Here is a 15,760-nt window from a genome sequence, read left to right on the forward strand (position 1 = left end):
TGGGCAGGTTATCCCACCTCTCCATGTCCTTCTACATAATGGGGTTAGGAGGAGTACTCGCTTGAGGATGAAGAGCTAAATGACTAGCAGGTCTATTCAACAGCACCTCCTCAATTTGCATTTTCTCAGGAGAAAACAGCTTAGCTTTTCATTACTTAAACATTGTCAAACTGAAGTTTCATCCACCATAGTTATTTTCGGCCAGTGTCTATTTACATCTCCAAACACAACACAACATTTTAACAAAATGACCCACAGTGAGTCTCTACTTACATTGCAAATGCAGAAAGTAGAGTGTCCTGATGTACTGGAGATGCCCTGAGAGTCAACCAAGGGGGTGCAGTAAGTTACTACACACACAGCTGTTTGTGAAGAACCATATAAACTGCTTGGCCATCTGGAAGTACATTTAATGCACTTTACATTTAATAGAATTGGTTGCTAATTACATATGGTTAAACTGCCATGTTTACAGTGCCTGTGGGAACTGCTGGGGGCTCGGGTTGTTGTGCAATGGGGTGTTACTGTTTTCCCAAAGGAAATAATGAGACATAGGGCCTCAGTCAGTGTCTTCATGCAGAATGGTTTTTAGGAATCATGTTAAGCAGGAGTTGTTTACGTGTAAAATACACAGAAGAGTGGCTGGCACAGGGTAGCTGCTCAGCATACCTTAGCTATTACAAGTAGTAGTTTACAGTGTTAAACACTGATGTCCTGAATACAAATCCAAGGCCACAAAGAGGGGAGGGAGGGAACTTGGCTCTCCTTGTCTGGTTGTCTAGAATGTTGCCAGCTGCCCAGAAGAGGGGATGGGCTAATTTTAAGGTTGTAGGAAGTAGTTTGAAATAATTTGATTGTGGGATAATTTTTATAATTTAGAATGATAATTAAAGGGTATGAACTTTTCTTAATACCCAGGAGGAGAGCCTCGGCATGGATCTCCCACATCAGGGATCTGGTCCGCAGTCCCGCCCCATCCACCTTAACCTCAATCACAGGTACTTCAAGCAGCAAACTCCACTGCCTCTCCCTTATCCAAACTCACATCAGCATAGCTTGGCAAAATCATAGTTGAGGTAATAAGGCGAAGGGCTGAATTCTGTTTTTTTGTCTTGGCGGGGGAGGGGAGGGTGGGCAAAAAAGGGCAGGTACTGCTGGACTGTTAGTACCATCTAGCTGGGATGCTCTTAAGATTCTTGAATATCCACTAACTGTTTGCTGAGCCAGGAGAAAAATGCCTCTTCTATAGATGCTAGTGAAACAACGATGACAGCCTAGGAGAGTGTGGGACAACACTGGCGTTCACACATGGCTGGCTGGAACATACACCAGGACAACAGGACCAGCTCCACACAAGGCAGCATGGAAACACAACCCAAAGCCTGAACATTTTCTCTATTCTTTATTCCAGCAATTCTGTTTCCAGAGCTTTAGTTGGACAACTAAATCAAGAACATGCAGAACAATCAAGCCACAAGAACACAGTCTCAGATATATCAAAATCCAGCTTCTACTATTTTATAACCTCGGGAACACAAAGATAATACTGTTCCATGTCATTATAGATTCTGTGCTACATAATTTTGAGTCTTTTCACTGAGCAGGTCTATCAAAATTAATACAAGCAGTCCCCTATATTCTATTTTTAGTAGAAAAATTGATAGCAAACTAATTGTCCAACAGTAAGGGACTGTTAAAGTCAACCAACAGGATGGTCTGATTTTTTTAGTTTTACACATACAAAGAAGAGTACTGTGCTCCAAAAATGGCCAAGTGAGTTTGCTCACAAATGTTTTTTTCCCATGTAGGTTATATTTATTGCCAATTATTCCGTAAGAACTATATACTACCTAAAACACTTTAATTATTGTTTTCAATTCCCTTCTACACTGATGGCCTGGGAGAACCCCTAGAGGAGTGTGGGGGCTTGGGGACAGGGTACAGTGATCCCGGAGGAAACGGCGGCATCTGAAGTGAACCCTGAGGCCAACCTGGAGGCAGCCCTCTCTGACCTTAAGTCATGTAAATCTGTGGGTAAGTGTGTGTGGTGGGTGGGGAGTGTGGTAGGGGATTCATCAGTTCTGCCAGTTACACATTCCAGACAACAGCTACCAGCTCCTCACTTGAATCTGAAGAATGATGAACACACAAACTCACCCGGGCTGAGTAAGCACATCATTCGATGTCTGCTCCTATTTCTGGCAAGGAACAACGGCAGCAGCAAGAATAGGGTCACTGGGCCAGACTCTGGTATCTGAATGGTTCCAGGAAAACTACTAAGTTGACGTTTTAACAAGGTCATAGTTCCAACTTAACCTCCTTCACTCCAGGAAGTAGGGAAGCTGATGGGAACATCAAACTTCCACAAACACACCACACTAAGATGCACACTTTCTTCTTCAGCTTGGCAGTGACACAGGTTTCATTTTCATTTGCCAAGTCTTTGTTAAGAGGGTTCAGGGATTTATAAAACAAATCCACCGTGCCAGGCTCTCTGGCCTTCTCGATCTCTTCAGAACAGACTCCAGAAATGTCTCAAAGGCTACAGCACCCCCAAGGCTTCAGGCAAAGCAGGGACTCTCCAGCCACAGGTACTGCCCTCAGGGCAGCTCCACACTGGCGGCACTGGGCCAGTTGCCAGTACCACAGGAAGGATTCAGCTGGTGAAATGGGAACGTTCCTGGCTTCCTCGTTTTTACACACCAAACCAAGACACAGGGTTCTGACCAACAGAACTTCCTGGAGGGAAGGGATTCCATTGGAGCTACTAGAGACCAAAACGGCAGGTTCTCCAGGCCACAGGGAGAAGTGCGAGATGTAAGAGAAGCCAGTTCAGGACAGGCTGTCATTTTTTCCATCAGTAATGACTTGATACACACCATATTCCTACGGAGGAGTTCTTATCACTAATAGCCGGAAACATCTCAGCCGTTCCCAGAGCTCCAGTACAGCTCCCAAGTGTGGTGGACGCACACACTTTTTTTTTTCGCGCACACACATTTTTCACTCACTAAATCAATGACTCTTCATTCTTAAATGGATTTTTTCCTTCAAAGGAAAAATCCTTGAAACTTCAGTCTTAATTACAGTAAATATGCATACAATAGTTTAAATGAGGTCTTAAAGGTTACCGTATGTCACCGAAGCTGCTGGAGAAAGGAAGCAGGAAGTCTTCCTTTGGATTTGCAATGATGGCAGTGGCCGCAGCGCCAAAGTTCACCACAGCCACGGGGTTTTATTCCGTAAGGTAATCTACCTACCTACCAAATACAGACACTCCCCTTAGGAGCAGCAAAGGGGAATCAAAGTCCCGAATCGCTCCCTGGATAGCTCTTTAAAATATACAAAACCTGTGCTCTTCGCAGGAAAGTCCTCAAATCAAGTTCTTACATGAAGAAACCGGGTTATTTCCCTGTTCTAATACTTCCAGGGCCCTCGGGGCGCCTCCTGCAGGCACAGGCAGCTGGGACGCGGCTTCCCCTCCCCCCAGCCGAGACAAATCGAAACACATACAGGCCTGGTACGCCCCCCTCTGCCGACTCCCTTACGCCCCCGGGGTTCACTCCACCAAGGGACGACGGGGAGAGCAGAGCTTCCGCGAAGCGGATGCCCTGAAGCCTCCTCCCACCGGGCACTTTGATTTTCCACTAAATATTCCTGAACTTCAGAGAACGGAGTGGATAAGGTGATCCGGCAGGACTTCGCGGCTCCAAACCACTGTTACCCTGTGCCTTCCCCTGTCCCAGGGGAGGCGATCAAGGGTGGGCCAGGCCAGGCCAGCTCCCTCCCGACTCCCCGCCCGGGCGCCCCCGGGAACCCGGGCAAAGCCCCCAGGGCGCGGCGCGCCCACTCCGGCCGAGCCCCTGAGCGCGCCTTCCGCGCGCACTGCTTTCCTTCTCGGCCCGCGCGGCGCTCGTCCCCCACGACGGCCGGGCTCGGGGCTACTTCCACGTGCGACGGCCTGAGTCAGGGCGAGGTTGCCACCGCGCCCAACGCGGCGCGCCCGGGGCCTGGCGGTCCTGGCCCCCCCGCGCCGTCTGTGAATCCTGCCCGCGCCGCCCCGCGCCCGGCCCCACTCCGCACCCTCCGTGCCCAGCGCGCCCGCCTCCCCTCTGCCTGCTGCGGCCGTGCGGGCCGCCTCGACCGCTCGGCGCCACCGGCCCCTCGGCACCGCACTCACCCGCTCCGCGCCGCAGGCGCTCGGCGCCCAGCAACAGGACCCCCAGCAGTGCAACTGTGGCCCCGCAGTTCAGGCCGGCCATGGCTCCGGGACGCCTCGGCCTCTGTCGGGACAGTGACTGTGGCCCTCGGTTCCGAGCAGCGGCCGCGGGAGCCCTAGCCTCGCACCGGCGTCTCTGCGCCCCAGCCCGGACCTCTCTCCGCGCGCGGGCGGGGCGCCCAGGCTCCGCCCCACGCAGGGGCAGCGACACCTGGCCGAGCCATTCCTCCTCTCTCTCCTCCCCTTCCTGCCGCGCCCGCCTCTCCTGACCAAGTACTGGGACTTGTAACCTCTTTCCCGGCTTAGTTCTCCCTCTGAAGGCTGAGAGGATCAAGGTTTTTTGTCTACAGGCGCGAAGGTCGGCCCTGGGGAAGCCAGTTCACCTTCCCTGCGCTGCTTAGGAGACTAGGAGGTCATTATGTGCCCCAGTTTGCAAGGGAATCCTGTTTGTGGATTCCCCAAGCCCTGGCTTCTTCCCCTATGCGCCCTTCTCTGCTACCTGACTTGGGCCAGAGGCTCACAGGACTTTAAAGTTGCTACAGTTACTCTTTGCAGGATTGTGAGCCCGCAGCCTACTCCAGGCATGTCACCTGCAGTATTTCTAATGCTCACAGCAGCGCTTCCACATTACAGGTGAAACAGATTTGCTGAGCTATGCAGCCTGAACAAGGTCACCAGGCCAGTTGGTAATTTACACAGGCAGGATCTGAGAGCAAAAGAAGGGTTTTCCACAAATGGAGTTGTTTGCAAAGTTTTTGACAAATGAATGAGTGAATGAGTGAATGAATGAAGTTGGAAAGGGCCAAGAGAAGAAACCTAAACAGGTCTGCAGTGGCCCCTGCCTTGAACTGTGGACCAGTATGTGTAATATGGGCATGGGGCATTCAAGCCAATCTTTGGGCTGTAAAAATCAATGGTACATGGGCTCCTTTCCCTCCTCCTGACTGCAGGTGTGCCCCCTGTCTTCTGCGGCCCTGCGGGTTCTCATTCCACCTTATAGGCCATACACCAAGTCCAGGGCCACAGGGCCACAGGGAGAGGCAGTGGCAGGGTTCTTCCACTCTCAGCTGGCAGCCCAAGGTTCTGCCAGAATGACTCCATGGGTCTCCCTGGAGCTACCTATGCCTGTGGGCAGCCAGAGGCCGGCCAGGGTCAGCTGCAACCACCTTGGAGGACTGGGACAGGACCCCAGAGCACATGCGAGGGCCTGTCCAGCTCCAGCCTCTGTTTAATTCTTGGGGGGAACTTAATCCCTCTAGGCTGCCCCTGCTCTTGCTGGGAACAGGAGTGAGAAGTCATCTCTCAGGAGCTTCATGGCCTTCATTCAGTGTGTCTTGAGTGATGAGAATAAAGCAAACTCTGCCCTCAGGGAGGCCACAGACCATAACCATGAGGGAGCCAGAGACTTCCAGACTGGGGCCATGAACCCCCTGACATCTCTGCCTCTGAAAGGGCCTGGACTGTGAACTAGAGGAGACGTCAGAATTTGTCTTCTAATCTACTTCCCTCATTAGGTAGATAGGTGGGGATGCTGGGGTACAGAGGGAAGGAAGAGGTTGGAAAAGTAGGGAGGCTTTTGGCTCTCCCTACTGAACTGAGAGTGAATGCATCAAGAAGAAGCAATCTTAGGAAAACCTGAACATCCTTTTAAAAGCATTTAAAATGTTTATGCTGACCAGGAGAGTGAAAGCAGATTTTGTCTGTTTTCCTAATTTTATGTAGGGATATATACCCAGCATTTTCTTAGCATCCATAACACCATTGTTTTCCACATATAATAATAATAATAATAATAATAATAATAATAATAATAATGGCAGTGTGTTGAATTAAAAATATCAGAAATATTGCTTAACATGTTTAAATCTAAGGAACAAGTTATTTCATTACTCTCTCATTCTCCAAAGTTTGCTTAACCATGGGATAGTGCCACCAACTTTCTGTAAATTATGTGCCAGCCAATAATTCTCAGATGTGAAGAATTAGTGATGGTCCCAGACAATGGCAACAAAGAGAAAGAGATGAGAAAAGTAGGGTGAGATTGTTGCATCCTCTGCCTGACAATCCAACTACATAGTTGAAATCCATATGCCTTGAGGTAATGTCATGGATCTTGGGGTTGAATGTGAGCAAAGCATTGCCAAGGTATGGAAATGTTTTGACTTTACAAACATGAGTGAAAGGAATCAATTTTAAAAGGTTATTTCTGAACTAGAAAGAAATCTAGGTAGCTACAGTCTCTTGACAAAGAAAAATGACAGACTGAAGGGTAAGTTTTAAAACAGACTATTCCATCTAATTTTGACCCCTCTAGAGACCCTATAAAAACTGTAAAATAGGGACTAACAAAAAAAAAGACATAAGCCTACAAAGATGGAGAGAACAGAGAGGACAACAGCAAGATCCTCTTGGAAGTTGGAAAGCATGTGGACAAGTGGTAATTGCCTTAGGAGCCTGGAGACAGCAGAACCAAAAGTCAGTAATGGGGAAAATTGAGAAATAGCATGATTTATGCCATGGGATTCTTAAAGAGAAAAACAAACAAACCAGGAACTGGCAGCACAAGGTATTCTGGAAAGGGAGGGCTAAAGCAAGGAAGATTGGGTGAACGCTATTTGAGAAGTACTATTGTTAAATCACTGAAAACTTTCCTCTATTCCTCCTTGTCTGGGCAACTGCCCCTTCATTGCCCCAACAGAAGTCTGACATGTTGTTTTCTGAAGTGTTTAAAATTGAGGGCTCTGGACTAAGGAGTGCCATGCATAACTGAAAACCTAGGAAACATTCTGAAAAATAGGCAGGTAAAAGGAACATATATATTCTGAATGTTAAGCTCCCCAGACCTGGCCCCAATTTCCTTCCCAATATGCAACACAGAGGGCTTTATCATCCATACTCCAGATGAAAAGAATCTTCTTCTAGGGAATCTGATGAGCCCAAGAGGAAGGACCTAAACATTTATCCCCATCAAGAGAATAACCAGATCCCTCCCAGTTGGTAAACCCCATCAACTAAGCTTTTTAATCTCTCACTTTTAAATATGATCTGACAATCAGGATTTCAAGACATCTGAGGAAAACTTCTAATATGATACAGTCAAAGCCAATCAATTTACCAAACAGAAAAAAGCAACTTGGAGGAAAGAGACTAGATAAGGATGAGAAAACAAAACAAAACAAAACAATTACTAACTTCCTTAGAGAAATAGACAACATTGTATCTATGAGGCAGGAACAGGATGTCATGAAAAATAAATATGCAGGGAACCAAGACTTCTTGGAAATATTTTTTTTTTTTTGAGAGGGCATCTCTCATATTTATTGATCAAATGGTTGTTAACAACAATAAAATTCAGTATAGGGGGGTCAACGCTCAATGTACAATCATTAATCCATCTCAAACCTAATTCTCGTCAGTCTCCAATCTTCGGAAGCATAACGAACAAGTTCTTACATGGTGAACGAATTCTTACATAGTGAATAAATTCTTACATGGTGAACAGTACGAGGGCATTCATCACAGAAACTTTCGGTTTTGATCATGCAATATGACCTATAAACAATCAGGTCAAATATGAATATTCGTTTGATTTTTGTACTTGATTTATATGTTGATACCACATTTCTCCTATTATTATTATTATTTTTATTTTTAATAAAATGCTGAAGTGGTAGGTAGATGCAAGATAAAGGTAGAAAACATAGTTTAGTGCTGTAAGAAGGCAAATGTAGATGATCAGATGATCAGGTGTGTGCCTATGGACTAAGTATTAATCCAGGCTAGACAAGGGCAGCAAGACATCCACGGATGCAGAAGATTTCTCTCAAAGCAGGGGGGGTGAGGTTCTGAGCCTCACCTCTGTTGATCCCCAATTTCTCACCTGATGGCCCCCCTGCGACTGTGCCTGTCTTAGGTTGTTCCTCCCTTGAGGAATCTTACCCATCTCTGGCTAACCAGTCATCTTCCGGGGCCATACAGGGAAATGTAAAGTTGGTAAGTGAGAGAGAAGCCATATTGTTTGCAAAGGTTAGCTTTTTACTTCTTTGCAGATTTATGCCCTGTGGCTTCTATGCCCAGCACTTGTCTCGAGGTATCTTTACCACCTGGAGGAATTATGATACTCGGTAAATTCGATATGAGGCACGAATTCTATTTAAGGGTTGTAATTAGGAAGGAAGAAGAAAAGCTATAGATGTAGCATATGAAGGAAACATGGGAGGATTGATTATTTCTTTGACATATCTTCTTGTATAGTACCTTAAGTATGTATAGGTTTTAAACTACTAACTAATTTGCACACACATATTAACATTTCTTGGAAATATTTTTAAATGATAGAAGATATTAAAAAATAAATAAAAGGGTTGGAAGGTTTCCCAGAAAGTAAAGGAGAAAGACAAAGATAAAAAATGATAGAAGTTAAGAAAATTGGAGGTCTAGTTCAGGAGATTCAACATCTGAATAATGTATTTCCTAAAAAGAGAGAACAGATGAAACAGAGAAGACATCAGTGATATAATTTAAGAAATTCCCCAGGCCTGAATGACATGAGTTTCCAGATTAAAGACTCATGGAGTGTCCATCATGATGGATAACCTAGGCTTCACACCAAGGCACATTGTGATGAAATTTCAGAAACCTCAGAACAAAGAGAAGATTCTGTTCTGCACTCTTTGCATAGAACCATGCAAAGAACAAAAATCAAAATGGTATTGGATTTCTCAACAGCAACACTAGAAGCTGGAAGACCATGAAGCAATTTCTTCACAATTCTGAAGGGATAATAATTTCCAACAAAGAATTCTATACCCAGCCACCAGTTAAGTGCTAAGGTAGAAAAGGGGCACTTTGGGACATCTAAGATCTAAAACGAACAAACAAACAAGGCAAAGCAATGCAAATCCTTCACATAAACTCCCACACACCTTTTCTCAGGAAAATGCTGAAGGATGTGGTCCATTAAAACAGGAAATGCATGAAACACAGAGAGGACCGGACATAGGTTTTTGGAGGCTGAACTTAGTCACCTTAAGAAAAAGCATTTCTGACATTACAAATTGAAAATCAGGTGTGAAAAAATGATTATTTATTTAGAATGAGGAAAGAAATCACAATAAATTACAAACTTGAAAAAATTGAAAAATACCACAAATGTCACAAAATCCAGAAAAAGAACATGATATCTTTACGATTAGCTCACTGGGATAGCTTTCTGTCTTCATTTCTTAAGACCATTTTACTTCTCTGATGTGTGTGCTCTCCCTGCTGGAGTTGCCAACCTTCATCATAAGACACATCAGATAATCTAAGATGCAATCTCAATTTGTTGGGATGCATAAGACCTGTGAACTCAGACACAGAAATACTGTTCATAGAAACACTACAGTGTTATTGCCTTAAAAACACAGAAATTTTTACAAATTCTATTTGTGATTCCTATTAAACCTAAAGAACAAAATATTATGGTACATTTATACTTTTATATGTTGTATTATCCATTTATTTCTGACAGAAAAAAAAAAACCCTTCATTTTTGATAAGACATGATGAGAACTGAATGGTTTGCTTACAATTTTCTTTTTGAATTTTCCACAGACTAGCTTCTGGCTCTGTACATGTCAAATGTGATTTCTGCCCTTCCACTATCCACGTAGGTTTGCCTGGGAACAGTAGGAGAAGTCTGTAATATGATACTACCTCTGGCCTTGCACATTTGGGCACCTCACCTGGTAAGTCAGCCCAGTGGGTGGGAGGAGTATTCCTGGAAGCTAGTTCTACAACATGGGGCGAGTAATGACTTAAATGTACATGAAAGTGACCATGAAGTATGTAAATATATCTGCCAACCCAATTCAATTTCCCCTTAGCCAGATGCCCAAATGCCCACAGCCTCCCAGGGCTGTATTGCATAAGGGGAAGTGTGATGGAAGGGGGGGTGGCAGGAGGGGAGGTGGCAGGGAGAACTTTTTTTGCACTTGAAATATGTGTCTGCAAATTTTTTTTTTTGAGAGGGCATCTCTCATATTTATTGATCAAATGGTTGTTAACAACAATAAAATTCAGTATAGGGGGGTCAATGCTCAATGTACAATCATTAATCCATCTCAAGTCTAATTCTCGTCAGTCTCCAATCTTCTGAAGCATAACGAACAAGTTCCTACATGGTGAATGAATTCTTACATAGTGAATAAATTCTTACATGGTGAACAGTACAAGGGCATTCATCACAGAAACTTTCGGTTTTGATCACGCATTATGACCTATAAACAATCAGGTCAAATATGAATATTCGTTTGATTTTTGTACTTGATTTATATGTGGATCCCACATTTCTCCCTTTATTATTATTATTATTTTTATTTTTAATAAAATGCTGAAGTGGTAGGTAGATGCAAGATAAAGGTAGAAAACATGGTTTAGTGCTGTAAGAGGGCAAATGTAGACGATCAGATGATCAGGTGTGTGCCTATGGACTAAGTATTAATCCAGGCTAGACAAGGGCAGCAAAACATCCACGGATGCAGAAGATTTCTCTCAAAGCAGGGGGGGTGAGGTTCTGAGCCTCAACTCTGTTGATCCCCAAATTCTTACCTGATGGCCCCCCTGTGACTGTGCCTGTCTTAGGTTGTTCCTTCCTTGAGGAATCTTACCCGTCTCTGGCTAACCAGTCATCTTCCAGGACCATACAGGGAAATGTAAAGTTGGTAAGTGAGAGAGAAGCCATATTGTTTGCAAAGGTTAGCTTTTTACTTCTTTGCAGATTTATGCCCTGTGGCTTCTATGCCCAGCACTTGTCTCGAGGTATCTTTACCACCTGGAGGAATTATGATACTCGGTAAATTCGATATGAGGCACGAATTCTATTTAAGGGTTGTAATTAGGAAGAAAGAAGAAAAGCTACAGATGTAGCATATGGAAGGAAACATGGGAGGATTGATTATTTCTTTGACATATCTTCTTGTAGAGTACCTTAAGTATGTATAGGTTTTAAACTACTAACTAATTTGCACACACATATTAACATAATAGGAATATGGTGACATAAACAAAGCAAATCTATAATTACCATCCATCTCCAGTGAAGCCAAGAAAACCATTTAGGCACCCTAGGCATTTGTGAAAATTTGTCTATGATATGATGGATATTCTCCAACTGTACTTGAACAGTCTGAGAGAAATCAGACAAATTAAAGCAGCCCATTTCTGGGATCTGTTCACATCCCATATGTTCTTTTAACCGTAGATAGTCTATAGTCATAAGATTTTTGAGTGCTACACTTTGCACCCCTCCCAACTCCTGGTTGAGTTCCAACAGTACAGATCCAGTCAAATTCGTTGTCTCACTGTGTGCACATGCCAGCCTAGACATCTCCCTCCTCATTCCAATGGCAAGTCCAGGAGATGGTGGGCTGGATGCAGCCACAACTGCAGCATCGTCCGGATCCCTGTGGAGGCTTTTTGATGATCATCCCCCGGCACAAGTCCTCCACAGAGTGCTGATGCTGGAAGCTCCTCCTCATATCGTATCTTAGTTCATTTTCTGGGTATCCAAGCTAGGCCTTGATCTTCTGCATAGAAACATACAGACCCTTTGCCCACACTTTGACATGCCCTCTATACCACTGTGCAGAACTCATTGGAGGTCAGCACACAGTAACTGCTTTTTTTTTTTTATTAAGAAAAAGGAATATTATCAGAAAAGAGTACCTCCATAGCTGATCATCTGACACCCTTTAAGTGATCAACATTAAGGATATTTAAAGCATGCGTTGAACTTTGATTTACCAATAGTTTTATCCTATCAAGGAGTAATCCCCCTTTTCTTTCTTTCTTTCTTTCTTTTTTTTTTTAATTTTTAATCTATACTTACATGAAGAATACTATGTTTACTATGCTCTCCCCTATATCAGGTCCCCCCTAACAACCACATTACGGTTACTGTCCATCAGCTTAGCAAAATGTTGTAGAGTGACTACTTGTCCTCTCTGTGTTGTGCAGCCCACCCTCCCCTTTCTCCCTCCCCCCCATGCATGCTAATCTTAATACCCCCCTTCTTCTTCCCCCCCCCTTATCCCTCCCTTCCCACCCATCCTCCCCAGTTCCTTTCCCTTTGGTACCTGTTAGTCCATTTTTGGGTTCTGTAATTCCGCTGCTGTTTTGTTCCTTCAGTTTTTCCTTTGTTCCTATACTCCTCAGATGAGTGAAATCATTTGGTATTTCTCTTTTTCCGCTTGGCTTATTTCACTGAGCATAATACTCTCCAGCTCCATCCATGTTGCTGCAAATGGTTGGATTTTTCCACTTCTTATGGCTGAGTAGTATTCCATTGTGTATATGTACCACATCTTCTTTATCCATTCATCTACCGATGGACATTTAGGTTGCTTCCAATTCTTGGCTATTGTAAATAGTGCTGCGATAAACATAGGGGTGCATCTGTCTTTCTCAAACTTGATTGCTGCGTTCTTAGGGTAAATTCCTAGGAGTGGAATTCCTGGGTCAAATGGTAGGTCTGTTTTGAGCATTTTGATGAACCTCCATACTGCTTTCCACAATGGTTGAACTAATTTACATTCCCACCAGCAGTGTAGGAGGGTTCCCCTTTCTCCACAGCCTCGCCAACATTTGTTGTTGTTTGTCTTTTGGATGGCAGCTATCCTTACTGGTGTGAGGTGATACCTCATTGTAGTTTTAATTTGCATTTCTCTGATAATTAGCGATGTAGAGCATCTTTTCATGTGTCTCTTGGCCATCTGTATTTCTTTTTTAGAGAACTGTCTGTTCAGTTCCTCTGCCCATTTTTTTTTTTTTTTTTTTGAGAGGGCATCTCTCATATTTATTGATCAAATGGTTGTTAACAACAATAAAATTCAGTATAGGGGGGTCAATGCTCAATGTACAATCATTAATCCATCTCAAGCCTAATTCTCGTCAGTCTCCAATCTTCTGAAGCATAACGAACAAGTTCTTACATGGTGAACGAATTCTTACAGAGTGAATAAATTCTTACATGGTGAACAGTACAAGGGCAGTCATCACAGAAACTTTCGGTTTTGATCATGCAATATGACCTATAAACCATCAGGTCAAATATGAATATTCATTTGATTTTTGTACTTGATTTATATGTTGATCCCACATTTCTCCTATTATTATTATTATTTTTATTTTTAATAAAATGCTGAAGTGGTAGGTAGATGCAAGATAAAGGTAGAAAACATAGTTTAGTGCTGTAAGAAGGCAAATGTAGATGATCAGATGATCAGGTGTGTGCCTATGGACTAAGTATTAATCCAGGCTAGACAAGGGCAGCAAAACATCCACGGATGCAGAAGATTTCTCTCAAAACAGGGGGGGTGAGGTTCTGAGCCTCACCTCTGTTGATCCCCAAATTCTCACCTGATGGCCCCCCTGCGACTGTGCCTGTCTTAGGTTGTTCCTCCCTTGAGGAATCTTACCCGTCTCTGGCTAACCAGTCATCTTCCGGGGCCATACAGGGAAATGTAAAGTTGGTAAGTGAGAGAGAAGCCATATTGTTTGCAAAGGTTAGCTTTTTACTTCTTTGCAGATTTATGCCCTGGGGCTTCTATGCCCAGCACTTGTCTCGAGGTATCTTTACCACCTGGAGGAATTATGATACTCGGTAAATTCGATATGAGGCACGAATTCTATTTAAAGTTTGTAATTAGGAAGGAAGAAGAAAAGCTATAGATGTAGCATATGAAGGAAACTTGGGAGGATTGATTATTTCTTTGACATATCTTCTTGTATAGTACCTTAAGTATGTATAGGTTTTAAACTACTAACTAATTTGCACACACATATTGACATAATAGGAATACGGTGACATAAACAAAGCAAATCTATAATTACCAGCCATCTCCAGTGAAGCCAAGAAAACCATTTAGGCACCCTAGGCATTTGTGAAAATTTATCTATGATATGATGGATATTTTCCAACTGTACTTGAACCATCAGACAAATTAAAGCAGCCCATTTCTGGGATCTGTTCACATCCCATATGTTCTTTTAACCATAGATAGTCTATAGTCATGAGATTTTGGGGTGCTACAACTTGCACCCCTCCCAACTCCTGGTTGAGTTCCAACAGACAGATCCGGTCAAATTCGTTGTCTCACTGTATGCACATGCCAGCCTAGACATCTCCCTCCTCCTTCTCATGGCAAGTCCAGGAGATGGTGGGCTGGATGCAGCCACAACCGCAGCATCGTCCGGATCCCTGTGGAGGCTTTTTGATGATCATCCCCCGGCACGAGTCCTCCAGAGAGTGCTGATGCCGGAAGCTCCTCCTCATATCGTATCTTAGTTCATTTTCTGGGTATCCAAGCTAGGCCTTGATCTTCTGCGTAGAAACAAACAGACCCTTTGCCCACACTTTGACATGCCCTCTATACCACTGTGCAGAACTCATTGGAGGTCAGCACACAGTAACTGCTTTTTTTTTTTTTTTTTTAATTAAGAGAAAGGAATATTATCAGAAAAGAGTACCTCCATAGCTGATCATCTGACACCCTTTAAGTGATCAACATTAAGGATATTTAAAGCATGCGTTGATCTTTGATTTACCAATAGTTTTATCCTGTTAAGGAGTAATCCCCCTTTTCTTTCTTTCTTTCTTTTTTTTTTTTTTAAATTTTTAATCTACACTTACCTGAAGAATACTATGTTTACTATGCTCTCCCCTATATCAGGTCCCCCCTAACAACCACATTACGGTTACTGTCCATCAGCTTAGCAAAATGTTGTAGAGTCACTACTTGTCCTCTCTGTGTTGTGCAGCCCACCCTCCCCTTTCTCCCTCCCCCCCATGCATGCTAATCTTAATACCCCCCTTCTTCTTCCCCCCCCCTTATCCCCCCCTGCCCCCCCCTCCTCCCCCGTTCCTTTCCCTTTGGTACCTGTTAGTCCATTTTTGGGTTCTGTAATTCTGCTGCTGTTTTGTTCCTTCAGTTTTTCCTTTGTTCCTATACTCCTCAGATGAGTGAAATCATTTGGTATTTCTCTTTCTCCGCTTGGCTTATTTCACTGAGCATAATACTCTCCAGCTCCATCCATGTTGCTGCAAATGGTTGGATTTTTCCACTTCTTATGGCTGAGTAGTATTCCATTGTGTATATGTACCACATCTTCTTTATCCATTCATCTACAGATGGACATTTAGGTTGCTTCCAATTCTTGGCTATTGTAAATAGTGCTGCGATAAACATAGGAGTGCATCTGTCTTTCTCAAACTTGATTGCTGCGTTCTTAGGGTAAATTCCTAGGAGTGGAATTCCTGGGTCAAATGGTAGGTCTGTTTTGAGCATTTTGATGCACCTCCATACTGCTTTCCACAATGGTTGAACTAATTTACATTCCCACCAGCAGTGTAGGAGGGTTCCCCTTTCTCCACAGCCTCGCCAACATTTGTTGTTGTTTGTCTTTTGGATGGCAGCTATCCTTACTGGTGTGAGGTGATACCTCATTGTAGTTTTAATTTGCATTTCTCTGATAATTAGCGATGTGGAGCATCTTTTCATG

The 15,760-nt window shown here is 43.7% G+C and overlaps 1 protein-coding gene across 2 annotated transcripts in view; it reads right to left on the minus strand.

The window, feature by feature from the left end:
- Window positions 1-4,394, minus strand: part of CDCP1 (CUB domain containing protein 1) — a 63,064-nt gene extending 58,670 nt beyond the window's left edge. For both annotated transcript variants that reach the window (XM_073232508.1, XM_017654540.3), the window contains exon 1: window positions 4,181-4,394. In XM_073232508.1, coding sequence (XP_073088609.1) covers window positions 4,181-4,262 — 82 coding nt within the window. In that variant the 5' untranslated portion in view covers window positions 4,263-4,394. The remainder of the gene's footprint in view (window positions 1-4,180) is intronic.
- Window positions 4,395-15,760: the final 11,366 nt, after the last annotated feature.

The sequence above is a fragment of the Manis javanica genome, chromosome 3 (assembly GCF_040802235.1).
Source record: "Manis javanica isolate MJ-LG chromosome 3, MJ_LKY, whole genome shotgun sequence".
NCBI classification, from domain to species: Eukaryota; Metazoa; Chordata; class Mammalia; order Pholidota; family Manidae; genus Manis; species Manis javanica.